General features: G+C 46.0%; 12 protein-coding genes across 12 annotated transcripts; 6 read left to right on the top strand and 6 right to left on the bottom strand.

The window, feature by feature from the left end:
- Nucleotides 1-114: 114 nt before the first annotated feature.
- On the bottom strand, nt 115-1,359 carry OGAPHI_001928 (uncharacterized protein; the record flags this gene model as incomplete). The annotated part of the gene is made up of 1 exon (XM_046202743.1): nt 115-1,359. The coding sequence occupies one exon, from the start codon at nt 1,357-1,359 to the stop codon at nt 115-117; it is 1,245 nt and encodes a 414-aa protein (XP_046062588.1).
- On the top strand, nt 423-894 carry OGAPHI_001929 (uncharacterized protein; the record flags this gene model as incomplete). Its single annotated transcript, XM_046202744.1, has 2 exons — nt 423-483; nt 614-894. 2 exons carry the CDS (start codon nt 423-425, stop codon nt 892-894), a joined length of 342 nt encoding a protein of 113 aa, XP_046062589.1.
- Nucleotides 1,360-1,628: 269 nt separating the features above from the next.
- Nucleotides 1,629-3,029, bottom strand: OGAPHI_001930 (uncharacterized protein; the record flags this gene model as incomplete). The annotated part of the gene is made up of 1 exon (XM_046202745.1): nt 1,629-3,029. The coding sequence occupies one exon, from the start codon at nt 3,027-3,029 to the stop codon at nt 1,629-1,631; it is 1,401 nt and encodes a 466-aa protein (XP_046062590.1).
- A 104-nt stretch (nt 3,030-3,133) lies between these two features.
- Nucleotides 3,134-3,996, bottom strand: OGAPHI_001931 (uncharacterized protein; the record flags this gene model as incomplete). The annotated part of the gene is made up of 2 exons (XM_046202746.1): nt 3,134-3,892; nt 3,964-3,996. 2 exons carry the CDS (start codon nt 3,994-3,996, stop codon nt 3,134-3,136), a joined length of 792 nt encoding a protein of 263 aa, XP_046062591.1.
- On the top strand, nt 3,945-5,369 carry OGAPHI_001932 (uncharacterized protein; the record flags this gene model as incomplete). Its single annotated transcript, XM_046202747.1, has 1 exon — nt 3,945-5,369. One exon carries the CDS (start codon nt 3,945-3,947, stop codon nt 5,367-5,369), a length of 1,425 nt encoding a protein of 474 aa, XP_046062592.1.
- Nucleotides 5,370-5,600: 231 nt separating this feature from the next.
- Nucleotides 5,601-7,319, top strand: OGAPHI_001933 (uncharacterized protein; the record flags this gene model as incomplete). The annotated part of the gene is made up of 1 exon (XM_046202748.1): nt 5,601-7,319. The coding sequence occupies one exon, from the start codon at nt 5,601-5,603 to the stop codon at nt 7,317-7,319; it is 1,719 nt and encodes a 572-aa protein (XP_046062593.1).
- Nucleotides 6,021-9,006, bottom strand: OGAPHI_001934 (uncharacterized protein; the record flags this gene model as incomplete). The annotated part of the gene is made up of 5 exons (XM_046202749.1): nt 6,021-6,499; nt 6,581-7,368; nt 7,428-7,626; nt 7,783-8,374; nt 8,818-9,006. The coding sequence occupies 5 exons, from the start codon at nt 9,004-9,006 to the stop codon at nt 6,021-6,023; spliced, it is 2,247 nt and encodes a 748-aa protein (XP_046062594.1).
- On the top strand, nt 7,430-8,725 carry OGAPHI_001935 (uncharacterized protein; the record flags this gene model as incomplete). The annotated part of the gene is made up of 1 exon (XM_046202750.1): nt 7,430-8,725. The coding sequence occupies one exon, from the start codon at nt 7,430-7,432 to the stop codon at nt 8,723-8,725; it is 1,296 nt and encodes a 431-aa protein (XP_046062595.1).
- Nucleotides 9,007-9,038: 32 nt separating the features above from the next.
- Nucleotides 9,039-11,648, bottom strand: OGAPHI_001936 (uncharacterized protein; the record flags this gene model as incomplete). Its single annotated transcript, XM_046202751.1, has 1 exon — nt 9,039-11,648. One exon carries the CDS (start codon nt 11,646-11,648, stop codon nt 9,039-9,041), a length of 2,610 nt encoding a protein of 869 aa, XP_046062596.1.
- On the top strand, nt 9,091-10,080 carry OGAPHI_001937 (uncharacterized protein; the record flags this gene model as incomplete). The annotated part of the gene is made up of 2 exons (XM_046202752.1): nt 9,091-9,633; nt 9,763-10,080. 2 exons carry the CDS (start codon nt 9,091-9,093, stop codon nt 10,078-10,080), a joined length of 861 nt encoding a protein of 286 aa, XP_046062597.1.
- A 179-nt stretch (nt 11,649-11,827) lies between the features above and the next one.
- OGAPHI_001938 (uncharacterized protein) lies at nt 11,828-13,021 on the bottom strand (the record flags this gene model as incomplete). The annotated part of the gene is made up of 1 exon (XM_046202754.1): nt 11,828-13,021. The coding sequence occupies one exon, from the start codon at nt 13,019-13,021 to the stop codon at nt 11,828-11,830; it is 1,194 nt and encodes a 397-aa protein (XP_046062598.1).
- On the top strand, nt 12,150-13,037 carry OGAPHI_001939 (uncharacterized protein; the record flags this gene model as incomplete). The annotated part of the gene is made up of 2 exons (XM_046202755.1): nt 12,150-12,310; nt 12,866-13,037. 2 exons carry the CDS (start codon nt 12,150-12,152, stop codon nt 13,035-13,037), a joined length of 333 nt encoding a protein of 110 aa, XP_046062599.1.
- Between the last annotated feature and the right edge of the window lie 105 nt (nt 13,038-13,142).

The raw sequence follows: 13,142 nt of genomic DNA on the forward strand, positions 1-13,142 counted from the left end.
GAACCTTTTTTTTATTCGTAGCAAATAATATAGAGACACAAAGAAAATCATAGTCAAGCAAACTTGCCAAGACTCAACATCATGCTAGTAATCAGAACTGAATCTTTTTTGTGATCAAATAGCCTTAGCCAATCCAACAGCGTCGTTACCCAAGTCGTAGACGGAATAGAACTTTCTTAGGAAAGCATCACCAATAATGGCCAGAGGACCGATTGGAGCTGGCAAGTCCAGAGGAGTGAATGCAGAAATACACGAACCAGACACCTCCAAAGTGTAGTCATAAGGAGTGATGGTGAAGTTGTAGCCGTCGAAGTTGAAGGTGAGATCTGGCAATGAGTCTCTCTTGTCACAATCAATCTGGTATTGTCCAGACCAGGTCTTCTCGGCACCGATTTGAGCGTTCAGGATCTCGGCAAGTTGGGATGGCAGAGCAATCAAAGAGGTTCCAGTGTCAATTGCAGCACCGTGGTTTTCTAGAGTGGCGTATTCGTCGCCAAGAGCAATACCGTTAAACTTGACCTCCCAGTAAGCCTTTCTTCTGACTGGCAACCAAGTGATGTCACCAGTAAACTTAGTAGCATCGTAGCCTCCGAAAATGGCCTCTCCACCATAGTCTTCAGACTTCTGAGTGTCTCCAAGGTAGAAACCGAATTGAGGAGCGTCAAGCAACCCATTGTTGATGGCGTTGTAAACAGGTGGAACAATCTTATTGACGGAAATAGTGTCGTAGGCCAATCCCAAGATACCGTCAAACTTACCAAAAGCGAAAGCAAGACCTGGCTCGCTGGTTGCCTCGGCGAAGTCCTGTTTTGGAATGATAAGGTCTCCGATAGTCAAAGTGTCTTGGGAAACGTAACCCTCAAGAGATCCGGAACCGTAGTGGATACTAAATGAGCTACCGTTCTTCTTGTAGGTAGAAGAGTCGTCGTGCTCGTACTTGGTGTGCAAGAAACAAGCCAACGAGGAGCACTCGCTACCTGGAACCCACAAGTTGGAGGAACCGGTATCAAGGACGACCTTGAAGGATTGGCCAGGGGTACCCAGCTGGATCTCGGTGAAGTATTGGGCATTCAGGTAATTGGTTAATGGAGTGCTGTGTCCACCCTTTGCCTCGAGCTCGGCTAATTCCATGACTGGAATGAAACCCAATGGGTCTTGCCCATGGGCGGCCAAATGTTTATTGAATGAAGTGACGTATTTGTACTTCAACGAGTTCACGTAGTCTCCGAAGGCAACGTCCTTGTACGAGTCGGTAACAGGGTTCTTCTTGATGGATGCCTTGTGGACTTTGGCATCAGTCAGAGATGCTAAGCAAAGTAACAGAGCAAGGGAATAAAGCGTTGAATATAAGAGCTTCATTTTGGAGTTTTAATGGGCTTAGTAAAAAATAGTAAAGCTATCAAGTGTAAATGGATGAAACTGGTCGGTCTAGTTAGAATTCACCTCTCTATTTTCAAATCTTTGGATCCTCTTGATAACCTTAAAAAGCTAATAGGAAACCCCATTAATTTACGCTTTGCCACCCTCGTAATTGGCGGTCGTGTACTGTCGAACAAATTTATTTTTGGGGCTGTATATCAAACCTTAATAGGTTATTGCAGCTTCCAGAATAGGCAAATGATAGTTGATTAAGATATAGATCCGTAATTTGACATCTTGAGCGTTTCGTCAAGATGGTTTTTCGGTTTATGGCTCTTAGCAAGAATCATGTAGTCGTCCAATAAAAAGTCGATTGGAGACAATGGAGTATGCTCACTCAGTTTGCGTGCATGATTCGGAGACATTGGTATTTTCATGTTGATTGGACCGTGTGGACCGGTTTCTGGAGAGTTGGTCTTCAGCAACTTATTATAGTGATCCATGGTGATGCTTTCTCTTCTGTTGGCCGGTACGTTGGACGAGATCGGACTGTACTCTTCGGTCCGGTTGTAATCCCACCAATACCATTGTAGCAACAACGTAACGTCAAGAGCAACCGTTCCCATAGCACCTAGAAGATAGCTTAGTTCGGCCTGCCAAAACTCACGCGAGACTTTCCCGCCGCTTAAAGAGTCTTGGCATGTTGCCAGAGATAGAGAGTAGCACAGGTTTCCCAAAAGAGCACTCAAGATGAACTTCGGAGACACTCCTTTGGTGGTTCTGATCTTGTGGTTTGTGACGATCTGGGGGAAACGGGAACCAATGTAGAGGATGGTGCAACACCAGGCCAATATTTTACCCAGCTGGTGTGTGGATAGTGAGAGTAATGCTTGTAATATTTTCAGTAATGCAGAGTTGTTTATCTTATCCTGGGCAGAGAACCCGTGGTTTGGGATGGGAGCAGCGTTAGCCCGGCTGAATCCCATGATGAAACTCGAACTCACCAGTTTGGTCAGACTATTTTTCATCGCGGACGCCCGTAACGGACGATTATTTCCGATTGCTATTGGAGACGCGATATGTTCAGCCGGGATAAATGCGTGGTTGTTGGGATCCATGTCTATTTCTGCCGCGGAGTGGGCATCCAGAGCCGATCTGAGAGCCGTGCGGGGCGATTTGATGTCTCCCATTCGTTTCGATCTTTTGTGGTGGAAAAATCGCGACTCGGGATTGTGATACATCTTAGTGTAGTAGTAGTACTGACCTGCCAGGACCACGTCGATGATTAAGTAGTAGGAGCTGAGCAGAGTCTGGAAAAACATGGCGTCGGTCATCAAACAGCTTGTGAAGTTTAAAAAGTCCCCTGCGAACCAGCAACATAAAAAGCCCAGAGATAACCCATCAACAGATTCCTCCGAGTAGTTTTTGATCACCTGAGGAATCTGCGCAAATAGCCATGCGGTAATGGATAAATAGCCCGAGTAGGATGAGATGGGTCTGAAGAACCGGATCACCTGTTTTCTAGACACGTCCAACTGACACTCGCCCGTTAATATGTATATCAGTCGAACAATCAGATCGAGCTGTTTACAATATTCTTCAGAAGGGATATCGGACGGCAGCCCATAAAAGTTGTTTGTTGTTGTTGGAGTTGGATCTATTCGGGACATGATGCGTCCTGATTGGATTTTTAAGCGTGGAGAGTAGATATCATACCAACGTTGCGTTCTGTTTCACAACTTTTTTACTCTATCTTTTTTTCCAAATACCCTATCTATTTTCGCTGATAATCGTAAAATTTGTCACCCCAGAAACAGAGCAGGCCCTTGACCCTATTTCGCATAACTGCTTTTGTGACGCGTACCTTCACTCCTGGTCCAAATACCTGGCGGGAAATTTCCATCAGTTGGTCCAGATCCGAGTTTCGGGGTAGAAAAAGCACAATCACCGGGGAAATCTGCAGACAGCTTCGGAGCAAATCTTCAAGCGGCAACGGCTCAATGTTTCGCAGATTGAACTTTTCCTGGTTGAGGTATTCGGGGCCTCCCCACGGCGGCGATGCAAAGACAATGTCGGACTTGATGTTTTGGATAAATTGTTGCGTTTTATTATAGGCGGCCTGGTCGGTGGGGCTCGTAGTAGGGAGTGCATACTTCCAATCGCAGTGGACGAACTCGATTGTTTTTCCAGCGTGCTGTAGCTGTTCTGGGCTGAAATAAACGTAAACGTTATTTTTGGTACACGCTAAGTTTGTTTCGTTGTAGTCGACACAAATACACCTGTCAAATAATCTGATCATCTGGATTGAATTCCCTCCTCCACCGCAGAACAGATCAACAACTGTTCGCGTTTCCGGGTAGCAGTGCTGGATGAATTTAGCCAGGTAGTTAGCCACAGCTTCGGCAGTGACACTGAACCAGAGCTCTCTGGTCAGTTTAATTCCCTCGTTGTATTTGCTGAACAGGTTTCGACGCCGTTTCCAGTACTTCTGTACGTCTTGAGGTATCTTATCTGCCCTGTCCAAGATCTCAGACTCCATAGAAGAAAATACAGTAAAAAAAAATGTCAAGACCCGTTTTTATCTGATGAGTTCTGGATTCGTACGAGGGCCCATCTGTGGTGTCGATAACTGTACATCGAATCTTTGGAAGCGGATTGATGGTCGAAATGTGTGTTACTATGGCCACGTGAACGAAAATGATATCGAGATCGATGACGAAGAAGATCAACTAGACAAACAGACACAGGGAACCTTTTCCAGACGTTTGAGAAACGTGGCTGGTTTGACAGATACACAAGCAAAGAAGCTGAGGAGTCAGCAACTGTTACAAGAACAACAAAGAGATTACGCGCACGGATTGGAACTCAAGAAATTACTGATCCAGTGTCTCCAAATTATTTTGATGAGACAAACAGAAATGCTGGAAGCCAAGCTTAATCTCCCGCATGGATACCAGAACGCAGTGAAAAGGTACTGGGCGATGTACCTGATGAAAAAACATACCAAGAAACATTCTTCTAAGCTGTCAAGCCAGATGGCTGATTTCTCGAGCGTGCCAACGGTTTCGGACCTGTTGGTGTTTTGTTATTTGGGACTTGTGCGCATGAGGGTCCCTGTTTACTTTAATGATTTGTGGTTGATGGTTTCGAGTGGCGAGCTCCCGTTTTTGAGAGCAGAGAACGTGATACCTGTGGACCTCCGGCTCCGAGTCCCGGTGCACGCGTTGCGCGTTTTTCACGGCCCTGCTGGACAGAAGGTGGACCATTTAATAAAAATCGGGCGGTGGGTGCGGGAGCTAGCAATTGAGCAAGAATTGGCAATCTCATTCAACTGGTACCCGTTGCTATCAAAGACGGTTCTGCGTCTCCGGCTCCCATTAGAAATAATAATAATGGTGAGCAATATCATACGGGGCTCGGGACTGGAATTGCGTATTGCCGCATCGAAATCGTCTCCGAACCCAGAAATAGCGATATGGGCGCTGATAGTTGTAAGTGCTACGGAATATTTCGCGCAAAATGTGCTGAAGTACGGCATTTGGAGGGAGATATACGAATCAAGAAGCGCCTCGCGGGACGAGATGGGGGTAATGCAGAATCAGGTGAGCAACAAGTCCGGGTTCCTCGATCTTGTTGGGTGGAGCGAGAAACAAACTAACGAGTACCTGGACTTTTTTGAGAGTCAATTGCTTCCAATTGTGTCCAAGGATAATCTTGTGGATGATACTAACACCAAATATCACACTCAAAAGATCATGACCAACAGACTGTTCAACATATTTGACCTGCCCCAAATAGCAACAAATCACATGGACCCCGTATCTTGTGTAATTGCCGATTACAAGAGATATACGGAGCCATTAGCCAAGCCTACTCAATTCAACCGGGATTTTACAAAAGGCATTATAAAAGGAGAGATAAGAGCAAACTACGGCATAAAAGAGTCGATCGTAGATAAGCACGTTATCTGGGGGATGAAACAGGCCAAGAAAGCTGCAAACCACTCCTAACGCCAACCTTAACGAAGGGCGCGAAATTCTTTTTTTCCATATCTTGCATTTATTGTACGGCAATAGAACCAGAAAAAATTTTGTTAAGGCATTAGAACAATAAACCCTGCGTTCCCTACAATACCCTTCTAATTGTGTCAAAGCGAACTATTTTAGGCTTCCTATCGAAACTTGTATAAAAAGTTTATCCCCACCTCGATCGAAAGTATTTTAAATATTTGCTAGTGTTCTATGGGTAACGAAATGTACAGCTCCCCGTCGGGAGCTAAATCCCTGATTTCTGTCCATACTCAAGATTATGCTCTCGAGATGCAAAAGTCGCCTTTTGGCGCAGGCACCAATGCGATTGCATTAGAAGACGGTCACAAACTGAAAAAAGACTTGAAGCCAAGACATATCACCATGATTGCCATCGGAGGTGCTCTGGGTACTGGTTTGCTCATTGGTACATCTTCTGCTTTGGCCGGTGCGGGTCCAGGAGGTGTCTTAATCTCCTACTCTTTAGTTGGTCTTGTTGTTTACTTTGTTATGTGTGCTCTTGGAGAAATGGCCAGTTTCATTCCTCTTCCCGAAGGTTTTGCTGGTTACGCAAAGAGATATTGCGACGAAGCCCTAGGTTTTGCCGTGGGTATCAGTTATTTGTGCAAGTACTTAATTGTCACTCCTAATCAAATGGTTGCTGGTTCTTTGGTTATGCAATACTGGGTTTCCCCTGAAAGGGTCAACCCTGGAGTCTGGATTGCCATACTTCTTGTTGTGGTGGTGATCATCAACTACTTTGGTGTCAAGTTCTTCGGTGAGTTCGAGTTCTGGCTTTCTTCGCTGAAAATTCTTACGGTGCTCGGTCTTATTATCTTGCTGCTTTGTATCATGCTCGGTGGATCTCCAACTCACGACAGAATTGGCTTCAGATTCTGGCACCACCCAGGTGCTTTTGCTGCACACGCCCACATCGAGAACCAGGCTACCGCAAAGTTTGCTGGTTTCTGGTCCGTCATGGTGACTGCTGTTTTCGCCTACCTCGGTACAGAACTGGTTGGTATCACTTTCGGTGAAGCTAGAAACCCAAGATACACCATCAAGAAGGCTATCAGACTGACCTTCTACCGTATCCTTGTGTTCTACGTGTGCTCTGTGTTCTTGCTCGGCTGCTGTGTTGCTTACAACGATCCTAAATTATTGGCTGCCAAAAAGGCTTCCACTTCTGCCACCGCCTCGCCATTCGTGGTGGCCATCAATAACGCTGATATCCGTGGACTGCCTCATTTGATCAACGCCTGTGTTCTGATCTTCATCTTCTCGGCCACCAATTCGGATCTCTACATTGCAACCAGAAACGTTTACGCTCTGGCTGCCAACGGCATGTTCCCAAGATTCTTCTCGAGAACTAACAAGAACGGTGTTCCTATTTATGCACTGATGTTCGCAAGTGCTTTCTGTCTGCTTGCCTTCATGGTGTGCTCTTCTTCCTCGTCCAAGGTCTTCAACTACTTCGTTAACGTGGTGTCCATCTTTGGTCTGCTCACCTGGATCTCCATCTTGGTGACCTACCTCTACTTCACCAGAGCTGTGAAGGCCCAAGGTTACGATAGAAAGAAGTTTGTCTACTACGCTCCGTTGCAACCATACGGAACCTGGTTCGCCTTGTTCTTCTGCTGCTTGATCGCGATTACCAAATCGTTCGACGTGTTCATTGCCGGCTTCGATTACAAGACGTTTATTACCTCGTACATCGGTATTCCAGTGTTTTTGATCTCGCTGTTCGGATACAAGATTATCATGAGAACCAAGACTGTCAAGCCAGAAGAGGCCGACCTTGTCACTTACAAGGACGTCATCGACGCCGAGACGGAGGAGTACGAGCTCTTGGAGGAGAAGAAGGTTGCTGCCAGAAACGGCAAGAAGGATCTCGGCTGGTTGTACGACCACTCTGTTGGCTACCTTTTCTAACTTATTTAGCTTATGTAATACCTTTTTTTCTACCCCAGGTCGGTCACACCTCGGAATCCGAGTAGAGTAAAAAGTATTGAAAAAATAGTCATAAATTGCTAACATTACCAATGCAGTCTTTCAAGAGAGTTTTGGCTAGCACCCGGCACTTCTCCAGCACCACCCGGACCTTGGACAAAATCAAGGTCAAGCAGCCCATTGTGGAGCTTGACGGAGACGAAATGACCAGAATCATCTGGGACATCATTAAGAAGAAATTGGTTCTTCCGTACTTGGACGTTGATCTCAAGTACTACGACCTTGGAATCTTATCCAGAGATGCAACCAACGACCAGATCACCATCGATGCTGCCAATGCCATCAAGAAGTACGGCGTGGGTGTCAAGTGTGCCACAATCACCCCGGACGAAGCAAGAGTCAAGGAATTTGGACTCAAGAAAATGTGGGTGTCTCCGAATGGTACCATCAGAAACATCCTGGGTGGTACTGTCTTTAGAGAGCCAATCGTCATTGGCGGAGACCAGTCTGGCGGAGTCGAGATCCCAAGACTGGTTCCTGGCTGGGAAAAGCCAATCATCATTGGTAGACACGCCCATGGAGACCAGTACAAAGCCACTGACCTGGTGATTCCTGGAGCAGGAAGTCTCGAGCTCGTGTACACGCCAACAAACGGCGACAAACCCCAGGTGTTCAAGGTCTTCGACTACAAGGGATCCGGTGTCGGACTCGCCATGTACAATACTGACGAAAGTATCCGTGGCTTTGCACACTCTTCCTTCAAGATGGCCTTGAACAAAGAGCTTCCTCTGTACATGTCCACCAAGAACACCATTCTCAAGAAGTACGACGGTAGATTCAAGGACATTTTCCAGGAGATCTACGACGCTGACTATAAGTCTGAGTTCGAGGCCAAAGGTATCTGGTACGAGCACAGATTGATCGACGATATGGTGGCCCAGATGATCAAGTCCAAGGGTGGCTTTGTGCTGGCTTTGAAGAACTACGACGGTGACGTCCAATCGGACATCGTTGCCCAAGGTTTTGGCTCTCTCGGTCTGATGACTTCCGTTCTTATGACTCCGGACGGAAAGGCCTTTGAGTCTGAAGCCGCACACGGAACCGTCACAAGACACTATAGACAACACCAACAAGGAAAGGAGACCTCCACGAACTCCATTGCCTCCATCTTCGCATGGACAAGAGGTATTGCCCAAAGAGGTAGATTGGACGGAACTCCCGACGTTGTTGAGTTTGCAGAGACCTTAGAGAAGTGTGTCCTCGACACCGTTTCTCTCGACCAAATCATGACCAAGGACCTGGCCCTGTTGATCAACAAGAAGGACTATGTCACCACCACCGGGTTTTTGGATGCTGTTGAATCGAGATTGAAGAACTCCTTCAAATGAGCTATAACTTCATGGATATCATCATTAACTATATGTAACTTCTTTAGGCAGTCGAATTGCTAAGAACGGTTATTTTTCTCTGTTGATTGTACAACCTTTTGTTCGTCTTCGTCAAGGAACTTCCAGAGGTATTTCATTCCGTAAAACGTGGCCAGACTCACAGCGCTCACCTTCAAGAACGGAACAGCCAGAACTTTGTAGAAATAGCTGTGCGGGTTCAAATTGGATTGGTTTGTGTTGTTCCCGCGCACAAAACTGGTGCTAAACCATCTTCGTGTCATGGAAACAAATTAATCAAAATTATTTTTTTTTCTCACTCCTGAGTTTCTGTGCTCTCAGAGCTGATTCCTGAATCCAAGGCCATCATGCTTTCATCACCATCTGCGCCTGGTTTGTTGGTGTTCCGGTATTTCTTGAACTCTGGAGAGTTCAAAAGCGGAATTGTCGTCAAACCAAATTGGAACTTGGCATCTGCTCCAAGTCCAGGACCTAAACCCGTTTGGACAGGAGACATCGACCCAGAATTGAAACTGCTCGACGGTTGTAGCGACTTGGACGTCAACTTTATTGCTGAGGGTGACATCTCTTGGGATCGTCTCAGTACGAGCTGTTCCTCGCCCCTTGATTCTGCACGCAACGGTGATGAAACGTATTTTTTTGTAGGTACCTCCTCATTCATGCTCACGTCAGAGTCTTCCGTAGTCGGAACCTCCCATCTTACCTTCTTGGTCTGCTTGAGTGTTCCTTCAGACAGCGATCTGTTCTTCAAGGATTTGCCGTTGGTGTCTAGTCGATTAAGCTTCGCAAATCCTTTAGTTAGAGGAGACGAAGATAACCGTTTGGACGATTTGACTGGGGTCCTTATCACCTCGGGAATCTCCATCTTGCGCTGTTTCTCAGGATTCAGCGTAATTGAGCTGGTGTCCAAAATCACTTGTCCACGGTCTTCAAGCAAGCGAGAGAATGCACCTTTGATCTCCACCACCATTTCTCTCAAATAAACGGAAACGTTCTGCAACGCGTCATCATTCTCCGAGGAGATATCCAGTAAAATAGCAGTCGCACGCTGTAGCGTTTCAAATACAAAGTTGAACGAATTGAAGTGCTTGACAGACCGATCAAAGATTATCGATGAATCAAAGAGAATTGACTTCTCCACCGAATCCTTCAAATGTGCAACGCGTTCCTCGAAGAGCTTGGTGTCATCCTCTGTCCACGTGTCAAGCTCGCTTAACGATCTCAGAAGAGATGCTGATGACTCTTTGAGGATAAAGTCGAGCTCGTTCGGTTTGCCGTACTGTGCCTCGAGATCTTTGATCCAACTGTCTATTTTTTTAACCAGTTCTTCACAATAATGGATTAATTCGCTGAACCCAGGAACAAACATGTCAATGTCAGATAGCTCCTCTTTTGCACCAAACCGTGTCTCAAATGAAACCAGGAATTGTTGGGCCTGGTGTTTTTGTAACAAGAGGAATTTGCGCTCGGCCAAAATATATGCCTTCTGGAACTTCGCCTGCTGGTTTCTCAAGAGCGAATGCTTCAGTTCTTCTGCGGATGATCGAAGTCGCTTCATGCAGTGTTCTCTATTGTTGGTGAATTTCTCGATGCCAATGCTGATCATTCTATCTTCTCTTGTTCTGAGTTCCTCGATTTCGCGTTTTTGCTCAGTGATCATCTTCAGATAAGAGCCAACATGGCGGCTCAAATTGTGTTGGTTCCGTATGAGTTTCGTTCTTATTTCTTTTGCACGATCGGCATACTTCAAGGTATTCAACGTTTCATCATAATGGCGCGACGAAGGTGAAACACACACTATCATAAATGTTTTGCAATTGCCCCCAAGCGAAAATTTGAGGAGTCTAGTAAGCTTCGAATCTCTGTATGGAACATGGTTGCGCTTGCGCGGGTCGCATAATGCGTTGATGCAATTTCCAAGTGCCAGTAACGATTTGTTAATATTTGCACCCTCGTGTAAACGTGCACCTTTATTTCTAGTCGCCGAGGCGCGCTCACTTCCGGCAAGGTCAATAATAGATAATGTAGCAAAAGTGTGCTCTTCATTCAAGTCTGCGGTTCTTGGCTTTTGAAGCACGTTTATTTGGAGAATGGCATGCGATCTGGATGAGGTGGAGTTGGCCTCTGTTGGAGAAACCGTTCGGTTGTTGTTTCCTATTATTATGAGATCCATGACATCTTCAACAGAATGCGGGGTGTGAGATGAAAGGTTGGCCACAGAAATGCGCTTTGTCTCATCTTCTCTCAGAATCAGCGATCTTGGATCTGTTTCTGGGTTCAGCAAATCTCGAATGGTCTCGTTGTAGATCTCTAAATAGCTCAAGCTCAGCTCCGTTTTGTGTGTATCTTCAGAGTCACTTATGCGATTGAATAGATCCTGCATAGCTAGAAAAATGATGCCTGGGCTCTCTGGTGTTCCTGAAATGGTATATGTCTTCCCGCATCCAGTTGCTCCGTATGCAAAAATTGTGGCATTGAATCCGTTTAGCACTGAATCTAGTAGAGGTTTGGTTGAGAACTCGTAAACCTGATTTTGGCTTGTCTCTTCGTCGAACAGCTTGTCAAACACAAATCGGTGCTCTCGTATCCGCGAACTGTGTCTTCCAACACTGCTTGCACGTCGTTTGTCGTTGTTGTTGTGTGGATTCGAAAATACGTTTTGTTCCATGGCCACCAATGGATTTGTATCGCTGGGATCAAATATCAACATTCTGTCATCCACGGCGTTCAAGATCTTGCGAATAGAACTCTGTTGTAGCAGTCTATTAGAGGTATTCTTGGGAACCCCATAACCATTAAGAACCGTATCTGGTGCCTCTGAGGACGACTTGAGCAACAGAGACGATTCTATAGTGGTAAAAGGTCGAATCCTCACAGCAACGGTGATTGACGATTCTTTGGACATTTAGCAACAGATTCGGAGTAGCTACGCCTCTCCTTATGTTTCTAGTCCAACAGTACGGCTTTCAGATAGTCTGGGCCTGCAAAATGTCACCTTCCAAGAAACCCTCTTGATCTAAATATTTAATGTAAACAAAAGGTTAATCTCCAAAAACGACGCGGCGACGCGTCAATTTTTATATTTTATTGAAGAGGGGCATACAGAATCTGTGTAACATACTTTCTTTTGTACCGGACAATGCTAGCCACCGCTAACGTGTTATGCTTAATGGAGGTTGTAGCCAGATGATTAAGAACGACGTGGTTTGGAATGCTCAAAGCTCCAGAAGTATTGTCCTTGTCGGTGTTATTGTAGCTGTTGAGAATCACACTTTCAAGGTGAGGAGGAAGCTGTGGAGGAATGAGCCACTGCTGGTTCTGGTTTCCTTGTCTCTGATTATTGTCTAGAGTAACGTAGTACTCTTCCATTACCTTTGGATCCGTGAAAATAGGGGGAATAGAGTCGATGAACTCGGCTGGTGTGTCCATTGGCTGCTCATCTTCGTCGTGGTATCTCGTGAATCCGTCTCCCATGTCGTCGTCGTCCTTCGTGAGCCCAATTTTGGAGTCTAGTGTCCGCAGCGAGGATTTGGACTTGTTGTTCGAAGTAAGGGAGTTCAGGCTGGTGTAGTCTTCATGCTCAGACGGAATAATTTCTAGATAATTCACAAAATGACCCGAAGTGTCGGTAGCAGTAGGAATATAGTTCGAGAACCTCACCTCGTTGTCAACCACAAACTTGAATCTGTGGGTGCCTGGAGGAAGGGCTATTTGCACGCTGAAACTGCCGTCTTTTTTGGAAGGCCCGTTAAGAGCAATCATCTTTCTCCACCCGGTGAAAGTTCCCATCACAAAGACTTTGGAGCCGCCTTCTATCCATCTGAAAACGGTCGGAACCAGCACTGGCTGCGGCGGCGGCTGTGAGTTTTGCGGATTTTGTGGAACCTGTGTTGGTGCACGTTCTGGAACAGGAGACTGTCCGATATCTTGCTCGCTGTCCACTATCATTTCGTCGTCTTTATTATCCGAGCTGAGGGCCTTGAGTTTGTCAAAATCTGTATCATCGGTGAGTATGAGGGTTGATCTTCGTCTGGAATTTGGTTGTGATGAGCCGTCCGAAGACGACACTGGAGGGGTATCCGAAGACGATTCTGAATGCTGTTGACTGGATTGCGAGTGAAGATTGGTCAGCGGTTCTCTTTGGAGGTCCACCATCGAGACATCCTTGAGGTTCGAGGCCAGCTCGTCGTACACTGACGACGAATTAATTGAATTGTTGGAGTTTGTGGAGACGTTAGACATTTCCGTGCCCGGTGGGCCAACGGAAGAGTTGCTCATAGTGATCGAATTTTAAAACAAGATATATCGCTGAGAGTCCCAATCTACCGTTTATTTGGGATGTTTATCTATTGGCACTAGATAGGTCCAAAGTATTGTTGAATCTTTGTTTTTTCAGCCA

The sequence above is a fragment of the Ogataea philodendri genome, assembly GCF_020536065.1.
Source record: "Ogataea philodendri strain CBS6075 chromosome Unknown scaffold1, whole genome shotgun sequence".
In the NCBI taxonomy this organism is placed as follows: domain Eukaryota; kingdom Fungi; phylum Ascomycota; class Pichiomycetes; order Pichiales; family Pichiaceae; genus Ogataea; species Ogataea philodendri.